The sequence below is a fragment of the Numida meleagris genome, chromosome 5, assembly GCF_002078875.1.
Source record: "Numida meleagris isolate 19003 breed g44 Domestic line chromosome 5, NumMel1.0, whole genome shotgun sequence".
In the NCBI taxonomy this organism is placed as follows: domain Eukaryota; kingdom Metazoa; phylum Chordata; class Aves; order Galliformes; family Numididae; genus Numida; species Numida meleagris.
This window is the reverse complement of record NC_034413.1, coordinates 29,220,329-29,232,658: the sequence shown is the minus strand read 5'-3', so window position 1 is coordinate 29,232,658 and position 12,330 is coordinate 29,220,329. Positions and strand designations below refer to the sequence as shown.

The following is a 12,330-nucleotide window of genomic DNA, read 5'->3' as shown; positions in this document are numbered from 1 at the left end:
AAATCAGTAGTAACCTTAATACAGTATCTGTAGTTTAATGCTCTTAAGTACATAAGAGTAAAACCAGGGATTTCATGCTGTTCATGAAAACCAGTAGTGTTGAATCAGGCTTCTTCAGTGACGCTTCTCCCTTTAATCCCGATTTTTATATTTTATCCCAGGTACTCTTGAGCATTGTAGCTGCTGAGTATTCAGCTGCAGCTTTGCCCCAAATACTGGTCCAAACACCAAACAAGGAGCCAGGGCATCTGATGCTCTATCTGTATTAAGGGGTCAAGTAGTGTGGTAGCTGGGGATCTGGAGATGAAAATGTTGGTGCCGAGGACCCAGTGTCCATGCAGCACATGTTTCAAGGACAACAACAGGTTGCTTCAGATTACCTTTTGTCAGGTGGGAACTGAATGCTTACTTGTTAGTGGTGGGCAGCTTATCTTCCATTTCAGATTAATCTGAAATGAATTCAGTTTGTGTACTCTGGCTGCTCCTGATGTAAACCTAGCCATAATGACAATGCCTGGGATGTTTGCTTCAGAAATGTTTTCTTGTCTGAACTAAAGTGCTAGTGGAGGTGCACCCTTAATCTGCTTCTGAAACATAATCTTTTGCTGCAGAAGGAGGAATAGCCTAGGGATTTAGTGCACAGCAGTATTTTATATGTGGCTGCTCTATGAGGTAACAGCTTTTTGGTGGTGGTTACCACCTGGTCCGAATGGGTATTGTCTGCTCTTCAGTTATTCAGTTCTCATGCACTTTCAATCACATTAGCTGCAGCTGACTTCAGTTTGTGTTAATATGCCATATTATGCAGGACCCACAGCAGTGCTAGATGTTGGACACTGCCTACATCTGCTGCTGTAATCTCTGGTAAAGGGAAAGAGCAGTCAGTTGGAGCTAGGTGTATCCTGAATCCTGACAAAATGCATTTGTAAGACTATGTGAGAGGCATTAATCAATAGTATATCAGCTATTTCCCTCTTTACAGGGTTGGGTCCAGTGTGGTCACCCTTCCTTACATCTCTGCATAGTAAAGCGGAAGAAACAAAAGGGCAGTAAGGCACTGTTCCCCGTCGTGGCCTGTTCTTGAGGTAGACTGGGAAGAATTGGTGAAAGGAGGGGTAGCGCTATTGCATACTCATCCACAGCATAGTATCATCCCAGATACCTGCCTTCTGAAATGACTAAGTGTCCTTCACCTGCTGTATGGATTAGTTTCTAGAGAGATGATCTCTTCGCAGAGGATATTGCAATGTATGTCACAGGTCAAAGTAATACGTAATCTGCTCAGAGTAATCAGCTTGTTGACTTTGCACTTCAAGTCTTCCAGAACTTGTTAGAAGACTGACACAGTTCAAGTCTGATGCTGAGCTTTGCATTTGGTTCTATATTGTCTTTGAATGTCTGTGAGTATAACACACAGACAAGTCCTTCGTGAACTGCACATTTCAGGGGACTCACGAATATCACTGTTTTTTGGTTATCCAAGAAAGTGCTTAAAAGGTGTTGCGTTATCACAAGTATTTTGGGTTTGATAAAGGGCCCTAATCAGCATTTAGTCATGAATTTCTTGCTCCCATATCAGTTTGTTCTTTCTCAGTTTATTCTTTGAGCACCTTCAAGGTAAATTGACAGAACTTCAAATAATGGAACAGGGCAATGCTTCATCATCCTGGATGAGAATAATGTCCCCTGGTGACCTAGTTATCTGATCTCACCTTGAATCTTGTTACCCTTTGTCACCATTTGGTTCCCTGATGCTGAAATGATACAGAGGTTTCCTGTGTTTGGTTTAGCAGTTGCTCCTTTGGTTCATCTGCAATTTAGTAATATTTATACCTTGTTAAGAATGTTTTGTGATAATCTTTCAGCAGCTGCTATAACGTGTCTTGTATCTCATATCATGTTGTGATTTATTTTGCCAATATACTTGATGAGGCCCTCACCTCATTATTAAATTGAACCAAGCCACAAACCATCCTTTTTGCCCCCTACTCTTTCCCGATCAGTGCTGTTTGTGAATGGTATGCCCTTGCAGAAATGAACAGTAAATATCCCTGATTTTTCCCATGACATATGCGTGTTAATCCATTTATATTCTGAAACAACACATGGCAGGTTATTTTCTGAGAACATACATTCCACTTGCTTGCTCAAGCTCAGGCGCTCTTTGATCCTTGCCAACATGCTGGCGCCTTGAGGTTCTACACTGTAAGGTAGTGACTTCGCTGCTTGAAGAACTTTCCTTTTTGCTTCCCCTGTTCCAGTTTTGATGGTTACAGGAGTAACTTTGTAACTTGAGGATGGAGATCATTGCTTACTGTTGTGAATTTTTTGATACTCCTTTTGTTATGTAATGACTCTGTGAGGGAGTCACTTCAAAAGTGTGTTCAAAAATATGTCTTTAGACTTGGCTGAAATATGGAAGTGTTTTCAGAAAAGTCTATTTTTCAGGAATAAATGTTGGTGGATTTACCACCTTTCCATTGGCCTGAGTTTTTCAAATAATTTTCACTTACACTATCCACATTAAGTGGTGTAGATTTCAGTGTCTCTTTCTTTTAGATTCCTGTAGTAATTATGATGGTGTAGTTTTGATTGACCACCCGTTTGTGTAAAGGCCTTTCTGTTTTGCATGTTTGGTTAGTTTACTTGAGCCAGGTTGGAATTACTGATTTTTATTTTTCCCATGGAATGACTTTAAAACTTTACTGAGTAGTCACGGTCCTGAATGCTGTCACTCTGAACCTTCAGCTTAAGAGCTTACTCTTAATGTGAGAGCTAAGTAACATGCTTGCTTGTTTTCAGATGCTGTCTCAGTCTTACTGGACGTGCTTAAGCACAGAGCTAAGAAGTAAACATCTGCAGAGTCACTCTATAATCACTGATTACTGCAGATACTTTTGGTGATTTATCTGTGATGTTTTGCTAAAAACAGCTGATAATTAGCTACTGTTCTTTCAATCTTGGCTATGTTTTATATGAGTTAAGTGATGATGTAAAACATCCAGATATTTCAAAGTGGGCAGTTAGCTGCATAGGTAGTGAGATCCGTACGGGTGGATTCCTGATCCCACATAGGGTTTTATAGGGCTGGCTTACAGGGAACTTGCTATTGGATTTGGATTGTCATCCACTTCCTTTCCAGCAGAGAAAAATGTAATTATAGCTTTAAATATATTAAACTATACTTGTAAATCAAGACAGGTTCATGATTAAGGTCTAGTTATAGTTTGTACATAAATATACTTTAAATTCATGCTTACAGAGAGAGAGAGAGAGATTTGCTGATGTGTGTCTGTTGTGTCCCCAGTACGCTAGCTGATCAACTGATAGGCTTCATCTACAGATGGAGAATTTTTAGAAAATTTCTCTAGAAAACAGTATTTCTTTACTGGGGCTAACTAGCCAGAAGGATCTGCTTGCCATAATAACCATAACTGTATTTAATGATAAAAGCAACTGGCTCAACAGTGAGAAAAATTAAACAAAAAAGCAAGTACCCTTCAGCAATTTGAGTGGAGCAACAGAGGAAGCAATTAGTGTCCGTAAGTGTTTGTCCTCTTTGTCCAGGACAGTAACCTTACACTTCTTTGGAAATAAATCAGCTTTATTTAGAATAGTTCTTTCCTGCTAATGAAGTTAACTAATTAAATGGTTTGATCTCAGATCCTGAGTCTGCTCACATCTGCCGATTTTTGGCTGCCTCTGTCTCCCATGATACACAAATAATCACAGGTGACAGTGTAAAAACAGAAACATCCTAAGAGGTTTTAGTGAACCTATGTTATTCTTGTGGGTATCTTTTTTCATTTCCATCCATCTTCTCATCTTTCTTTAGAACTAGCTTAAGGAGTAGAATCTTTCACTGCTTTCCTTGTTGTTTTCCTTGTTGGAACAGCTGTGTTTTATCTGGTGGTTCCCCTTTTAGGTTTCTCTGTGCTCCTCATCTTTCAGTTTTTCTGTGGCTTTTTTGCCAGTGTCCTCTGTGAGACCGGTCACACTTCCAGTAACTTTCCTCTTCCTTTATCCTATTTTCTTTTGTTGGTAAACTGAACTATTGCAGGTTGCAGGTTGGTTTTGACTAGTGTTTCATTGGAATGTTACGCTGTTTTTTTTCTTAAGCTTCATGTAAGCTTGATTGCTCTCGCCTAACCAGTTTTGTTTTAGCTCCAGTTGGTTTTCTCAGATGTTACCAGCCTTTCAGAGCTCATTCTAGATTTACTTATTTTTAAGTTTTGCGAATACATGTTTAGCATTTTTAATCAGGATGGTTATATAATAGGTTTAACATAAGCCCAACCTAGAGGATATCTTAAAAACACAACAAACCAAACTGACCGTGGCTGTATCTTTAAGGTCTTGTACATACTCCTGTCTATGACCATTCCTGTACCCCAGGAGATTCTGGTCAGCTTTATTTCCGTTAGTCTCTTCAGGAGTTCTTTCCTGTTTTCCTGTTTTCTGTTCACCTTTTGAAAACTACTGAACAATATTAAAAATGATCTTCATTTTCAGTATGAGGTACTCCATATCGACTGGAGTGGTTTTAAGAGCTTTTCTTAGCAGAGCCACAAAGCTTTAGTATTGTTTTTATTCCCAGTTTATTTTAATCTCTGTCCCGTGCACTATTGAGTCACACTAAAAATATCTTCGTTAGACTGCCATTGATCTACAACAGGGCATTCAGGCGTGCTGTGTCGGAGTTCTATGATAACTTTGCTTTTATTAAATAAGTAAGTATATCAGAAATTAAAAAAAAACAACAACTCATTTTTAAATTTCTTTTTTTGTGTGTCACTTTTCTAGGATTCTCAAATAAGTGCATTGATTTCTCTTGTTATCTTCATTAAGATTTTCCTACTTTAAATTGCTTTCCCAACTCTGTACTTCATACATATTTTGTGCCCAACTGTAGTGTAATTTTGCAGAACTGCCATTTAAAATTCCTGAAGAATTTTAAAATCAGATTCTTACAGAAAGCTAACTGGAATAACAGCCTTTTAATGGAGTATTGGGTTAGAGGAAAAATTGCTTGGGCATCTCTCTGCTTGGTAGTTTAAAACCAGCTAGACACACTGGCTAGCCATGTGCCTTCATTTTGTTTTCCAGCCTTGTAAACGCATTCCATCTGTGATGTCTAGTCCATACATGAATAAAATATGAAGTAATTTAATACCATATATTATGTTGGGGATTATTCTCTATTCTCAGATGTGAAATGAAACTATTTTAGATTGCATATTGAAACCTCTCAGGGTTTTTTGCTACTCATTCAGGGCCCTGGCTTTCAGGCAGCAGTGTACAAATAATGTCATTTTCTGTAATGTGGAAAACACCATATTATTTGTTCTTTTGTTTATATCGTAGCTGTATACTTGGAAGGGATGGGTGGAAGGAAAAAGGAGTTCTCTCATTCTAGGTTTCTTATACTTGGATTCATTGTGATCATACAAAGCCCATGATCCATCCCAGGTGTCAGCCTCATGAGGATTTGCATGCAGCAAGCAGCTGTGGTTGGATGGCAAAAGTAATTGGAAAGTCTCTGTAGTCCTTTAACCCCTGGCTATTCACCTTTCAGGATGCAGGTCACAACTCAAAAGAAGGGATAAAGACAGTATCTTAATAGCTTTCATTCCTTATCAGCTAAAACTTCTGAGCCAACATAGCATAGTATCACAAGGCCATTAGGTTTTACATGAAGTGGATACTGTGCATGTATGCTTGAAACCACATGATCTGCTCTAGTGTTTCTGGGCCTGTGTTGCAGACTAGTATAGGACAACTCTCTAAAATGTATTCTTATGAGCTGGTCAATGCTACGGCTTTTCCTGAAGCATTCCATGTCTGTGAAAACATATTGCAGTGACACCACAGTGGCATAAACCCACTCTTGTACAGCTGTCACTGCAATCTCAAATTCCCCACAGCCACATAAATACTGATTAAAATAACCATGTCATAGCCATTATATGGTTTCTTTTGCAGTCCGTGCTTAAAACTTTAAACGTTTGGATAACATTTAGTCCTAACACTGACTTTTGTTTCTCTGCTTACTTAAATGAAAGAATACATTTAAAATTAGTGTTTGATTCCTAACTAGTAAACATGATTTTTCTTAAGTCAGAACATAGTGCCTCTGACACAATGAAAAATGACCACAAAAACAGTTTCTAGCTCATATTTTAAGTAGCCTAACAGTTAATATGTATTTTATATTTAGGAACAAATGAGATACGAGTATTAAAAAAGCTGTTGAAACAAAGACACACAGTAATTTATCTGTTGTACTTTTTCCTCTCAGGAAAAAAAAGACATCATCACTCCAGATGGTGACCTGTGTTTTGTCAGTTAAACTGCTGCAGGTTTCATTGCTGAAATAGCTTTTAGGCAAGTCTTTTTGAACATATTTGTGCCTTGTACTTTCCCTTTTCCTCCTCCTTGAATACATTCCCCAGCAGAGACCAGATTGCTGAAGAGAGACAATTAAACATTGGAAAATCAAAAACTGATCTTGCATCCCTTTATTTGAAAATGACAGACTGCTGTAGAAAACAGGCAGCGTTAATTTTAGTCTTTCAAATATTCTTCTGTTCCATCTTACATTCATACCCAAGCATTTAATCAATAAATTGCCAAAGAATATTTAAGTAAATGTTTTCGGTAATACCTATCAGAATCGGGATTGTATCTTCAAAAACCTCATTCTCTTTACTTTCCAGTATCATGTAAAAAAGTTTATTGGTATATGTGAGTACATTTGCAAGTTCCTACAGGACTGTTTGCTTTCATTAGATTCCCCCATCTTTACAAACTTCCTTGGAAAATTAAAAGCATGTAATACATGCAGGAATTAATAGGAGTTGTGGTTTGTAGAGAACAGAGTCTCCGGAGTAATCTTACAAAGTCAATTTTATTGTGTGCATAAAACTAAAACCATCTGTGTGACTTGGTCTTAGCAATATTGTTTGGAGAGTCCTAAATCAAATCCCAAATGGGCAAGATTACAGAAGGCAGGTTTGTACTAGAATCTTTCAGGTTAAATCCACTGATATCCAGTCTTTCCTCCTTCTTAGCATAAAAAGTATTAGCAAGAGGTAAGTTTGTGCTAGCTGTCCTTGTTTCACCAAGATCTGGCTTCTGCAAACAGGCTTTGTTTACAGAAACCAAAGTGAAAATAGCATGTGAACAGCACAAACTGACTGTGGTCAAAATAGTCCTGCATTTGCATAACTGTGCAGTATTTAAAGGATCGGCTGGCTTGCTGTGGTACAGCTTACTACAGACATTTCCTTGAGACTTAGTCTCCCTCAGATATCTCTGAAGAAGTAGAAGGGTCTGGTTCTAAATAACACTATTTGTGCAGTGGTAGAAAACAATTTTAACTGTCTTGTTTCAGTTTTTGGTAAATGGACATTGACATGGACTACGAAAGACCCAACGTTGAAACTATCAAGTGTGTGGTGGTTGGAGATAACGCAGTGGGGAAGACTCGTCTAATTTGTGCAAGAGCATGCAATACAACCCTGACTCAGTATCAGCTGCTGGCAACTCATGTACCGACGGTCTGGGCCATTGATCAGTACCGTGTCTGCCAAGAGGTAAGGACTACAGGTTTACAGAATAAGGAGCATATGCTGCGAGGTTGCACCAATATTTACTGGCTAGCCTATCTCTGTCAAAATGCAGCAGTGTGCTCAGAAATACTACATATGTGGTCTCTGCTGCAGCCATGGTCTGGAAGGCAAGGAGGGCTGCCATCTCCCTGTCTGTCATTCTAAAGTGTGAGGTTTTTTTGTTTTTTGTTTTCTTTAATTAAAACTATTTTTAGAAGATACATGTACTGCTTGTGTTTTATGGAATGTAGCATTCACTGAAAACCACGTGATAGACTCTTGATGAAGCATGTTTTGAATCTCCTTACAAGGCAAATTAGAAATGTACTTGTCGATGGAGGAAGAGAACTTAAGATGTGTTCTGTTCTAGGTCCTTGAACGCTCACGAGATGTTGTGGATGAAGTGAGTGTTTCTCTCAGGCTGTGGGATACATTTGGGGACCACCACAAAGACAGGCGCTTTGCTTATGGAAGGTAAGTTGATCCAAGCTAAACTTTACTACAAGGAGTATTTAAAATCTAGAGCATAAAAATTTGCAGATCTTGATTTTTGAAAAGCAAGGACTTAAAAACAATCAAGGGTATTCCTATTCCTGCCTACTGCAAAGAGGATTATATACCACAAGGATTAAAAACAGGTAAATATTTTAAAAGCAGCATAGTTTTACTACAAAATATTTCCTTGAAACACCTCCTAAGCTCTGTAAACAAATGTCCTGTTTCAATTTTTAAAGAACATTTCCAAAAGTAAGATCATGGTTTTACAAAATTGAACATCAGCATTTCCTGCCTGTTTAAGCAGCATATGATGCAATTGCCTACTTACTGCTGAAATAACAAGCAGAGATATTGGGAACCATTGCTAGGATTCATTGGAGTATTTCTTGTAACAAAACCTGCCACGCTGATTGAACAGCTCACATGAAATGGACAGCTCACACCAAATGAGCAGAGACCATTCCACGAAAGGTGAGGTACTTCTGTATGCATATATAATGACAACAGACTACCTCCATGGGGCAAATATTTAGCTGAAGAAGATGGAATCTGAATAGTTTTGTTTTTTTCCTTAACTAACATTTGAACAAGGTCTCAATCCTCGCATGATTTTTCACCTTCTCTAACTTCCTTCTTTTTTTTTTTTTTAAATGACTGGGAATGCCCTTTGTAGAGTGTCTGTTCTATCTTTATATTCCATTTTGTCAAAACATTCTTACTTTTCCTTCACTACCTGATGAAATGAGCACCTATGGGAGATTATGGTCTTGTCTTCATCCCTCAGAATCACTGCAGAAGGGTTCTGCTGGTTGAATTCAGTGGTTAAATTTTCACAGTACAAAACTGTATAGCAGTTGGTACAAACAATCCTTTGTACATAGCGCTATGTTAGTAGTGTGCTTTCATGAATTAGCTTGAATTTTGTTTACGTAAGGAGCTAAGGTGCAGCACCACAGCAGTACATGGGTACAGAACCCATACCATTTGTCAATAAGGTCTGTGTATGACTTTAAGGTTAGCCCTGATTGAATACGCAGTGCTGCTCCAGTATGTGGGTAGATAATGTTTTAACATTTGGCGGTGTATGGAGCCTACTTTGATAAATATGGGTTTAACTGAATGATTCCTCTGACGTTCCTCTTTGGTGTGGCCTCCTGATATTCTGCAACAGATACTGTGCCACTGAGAAGATTACTAGAGATTAAGAGAACAAAATCAGGCATGTTCTGAACTCTGATCCAGTGTTTGCTGACAGGATGGGAGAGGGGAAAAACAGCATACTTAGTGTCTAATCCTGCAAACACCAAGGAAGACATGAACAACTGGAGATCTCATGTGATTAAGCATATGAACGCAGGGATTCATTTGTGATGGTAGCAGAACTAAGCGTATGTAGAGTCAGGTTTGTTATACCTGATCAGCTTCAAAAGACTGTTCTGAAAACTTACTGTGCCTTTAGTGGTTTTGCTAGTCTCACAATGTAGTAAATCACTGGAAACTCTAAACAAGCTATCTTATAAATGTAATTTCAGTTCTAAAGTTTCGCAGTTGTAAACACTGATCAAGGACTTGAAAAATGTATACACATACCAGTGTTTCATTTTAAATCAGCTGTTTAACATTTTATCTATTTTGGCATTTCTAAACATTTAACCATTCAATAAAAATACTGAATATCCATGTTTATAGGAATTCATTTTAAGTCAACTTACATTGAACCACAGTCTACTCATAGCTGAGTCAAATCTTGCAGTAAACAGTTTATGCCAAACTGCTCAAGGCTACACCTAGAGGTACTCAGTGTTTGACTGTCTGAAAGATTATTTAATGAGATAGACCTTCAGTTCCCTACAAAACCATTTTATGCATGTGCTCCTTGTGCAAGGGAAGATTTATTTCAGCCAAGCACTCAACTAAGACCTCTAATTGTTCTAAACATGGTGTAACAAGAACCAGCAGGTCATTAATTCACTTGCTGCACGTCGGAAAAGATTGTTCCATACAGTTTTGCAAAATGTTACATAAATAGGTATGCTATAAATGATGGCAAATGGTTAAGAGGACTTAGGGCAAAGATAAATCCTTCTTAATTCTTTATTTTTCAGATAGAAACGTGAAAGAAGATTGGCAAAAGGAATGTTTTTCAACTATTTTTGTGTGTGAGAGAGAGAAAGAAAGAAACATATTTCAATACCACCAAGGATGGAATAGTTAATATTTACAGTGTCATCCTTTAAAATAAAATTGTGGAGACTGAGATCCAGTCTGTGCTCTACTGTGTGGTGTTTAGTATAGAAATCACAGTCCTACAGGAGCTTTGGGAAACAGATCCTGGCAAATTACAGGAGGGGAAGGGAGGTTGCTATTATTTACCAGTGTCCCTGGGAGACACAAAACTGCATGTTTAAAGACAAGAAAACATCTTTATTTACACTTCTTTCAGTTTGTCAGGGTTCTCTTTCTATCCTGTCCAGTCTGATTTTCAATAGATGTCAACTTGTTGCTGTGTTCAAATTAGTTCTAAAAGCAAAACAGGAAAAAGATTGGCTTGCACTTTTTTCCCCCCTCATGTAAACATACTCAAGCACATTTTGGATTAATAACTTACAAAGTTTTTTGATACATGCAGCTCTAGTATGTGTAAACATGAGCACAAATCTCATTTGTATAATCAAGAGTTAATTCCGTCTTGATCAAATATTTATTCTCAATACTACGAGTGTGGTTTGTCAGCTAATGCAGCCCGGATGATTTATTTACTTGCAACTTAAGTATGAGCTGTAGACCAAACAAAATCTGTTCATACAGATTGGGCAGCAAATGGCTTTTTCCTCGTGACTTACAAATGTGAATGAGCCTTTCTGTGAAACTACTGACAGAGCTTCTTAAAATATGTTCAGAGTATTTCCTCTGTTGTGAATGGATTTCATAAGCTTTGTGGATATTGTATATATCCAGAGGTACACGTGCATTCATCTTTTCCTCTGTGGTTACAGTTTCCTTAGCAGGTTACTTCCATGTAATTGAATCCATAGAAATACACATTTTGATCACTGCTGAAATGAGTCCATGAGAGTAGGTGTTTATCAGTGATACTTGAAGATTTCTGCCAATCTCTTTAAGGGTTAATTTGTTTTCTGGGTTTTGTTGCTGTTGTTGTTTTTTGTTTTTCTTAAAAAAGCAGTGATTATAGCATTTCTGTAACAACAAAGCTCAGGTAGCTTTGATGTAAAATGTTATTTGCATTCAGGAAATTTGGCAAGATTAGAGTGAAGGTGTCTTCACTGCATGTAACGGTGCCTTTAGTTAGATCAGTTCGATCATCTGTTACTCGCTGTCTGTGCCTAAGCTGGGAATGAGCCAGCAGCTCCTCTACTTTGCTCAGAGGAGTAAAGTTTCAGAAATGCTTTGAATAAAAGCCCACACTTTTCTCAAGACAAGGAATTCTGCTATCCTTGTTTTTATGGTAGAATAATGATCCTATTTCCACGTACGTTTTCCTGGTCTTTTACTGGCAGGGGCTGGAGGGGAGCCGCAGAGATGCGTCTTTGCAAGAGTAGCACTTAGAAAAGACTTTTGCTTTGTTGACAAAGGGTCAGCTGGTGTAGAATCCACTTGTTTTCAGATATGTGGTTGTTTTGTTTTGTTTTTTTTGCCTTAACTGCTTCCTTTTGTAATATTTAGCTGCCATTAAAAAATGACGTGCTGTATCTTCAAATCATCTTCAATTACCAAAATTTTGAACCTCTGCTGTACTTTACAGTGATTTATAGGCTATTCAGGTTCTTCATCAAGTAGTTCTGAAGAACTGTAAAGAAAATTTTTGATATTTGATACAAAATATTTTTTCTTTTGAGTTTGATCAGCCTGAGAAACACTATAATTAGAGTTTCATAGACAGATCACATTTTCAAGGGATTTTATTTTGATATGGAGTATATATGCTCTATTTTTTTTTCTTTTTCATTATGTACGCTAACGTTTGAGGCTTTTCCACTCAACATAAAAGTATTTGCTTTATGTACCTAAAGCAGTAAAATCAGTACAGATCTACTAGTTGTCTTCTCTGCATACCACCGTGGCTCTGTACTGTGAGTAGAAAGAGCTTGGAGTTGCTGTTAGGAGTCCTCCTTTCCTTAAGAGGATGTGTACCAAATGAACTTTTAGTAGGGTCTGAGGCTCAGTTTGACATACATATCTGGAGTAGAGAAAAACCCGTAAT

At 37.9% G+C, this 12,330-nt stretch overlaps 1 protein-coding gene across 6 annotated transcripts in view; it reads left to right on the top strand.

Annotated features, from left to right (window-relative positions):
* The window catches only part of RHOBTB1 (Rho related BTB domain containing 1), a 48,867-nt gene that overhangs the window by 18,447 nt on the left and 18,090 nt on the right, over nt 1–12,330 (top strand). For 5 of the 6 annotated variants that reach the window (XM_021398869.1, XM_021398872.1, XM_021398867.1 and 2 more), the window contains 2 exons: nt 7,394–7,595; nt 7,981–8,084. In XM_021398869.1, the coding sequence (XP_021254544.1) occupies nt 7,404–7,595; nt 7,981–8,084 (296 nt within the window). In that variant the 5' untranslated portion in view covers nt 7,394–7,403. Of the gene's footprint in view, nt 1–6,298; nt 6,385–7,393; nt 7,596–7,980; nt 8,085–12,330 lie in introns of those variants that run through there. The other variant, XM_021398868.1, reaches the window with a different exon arrangement.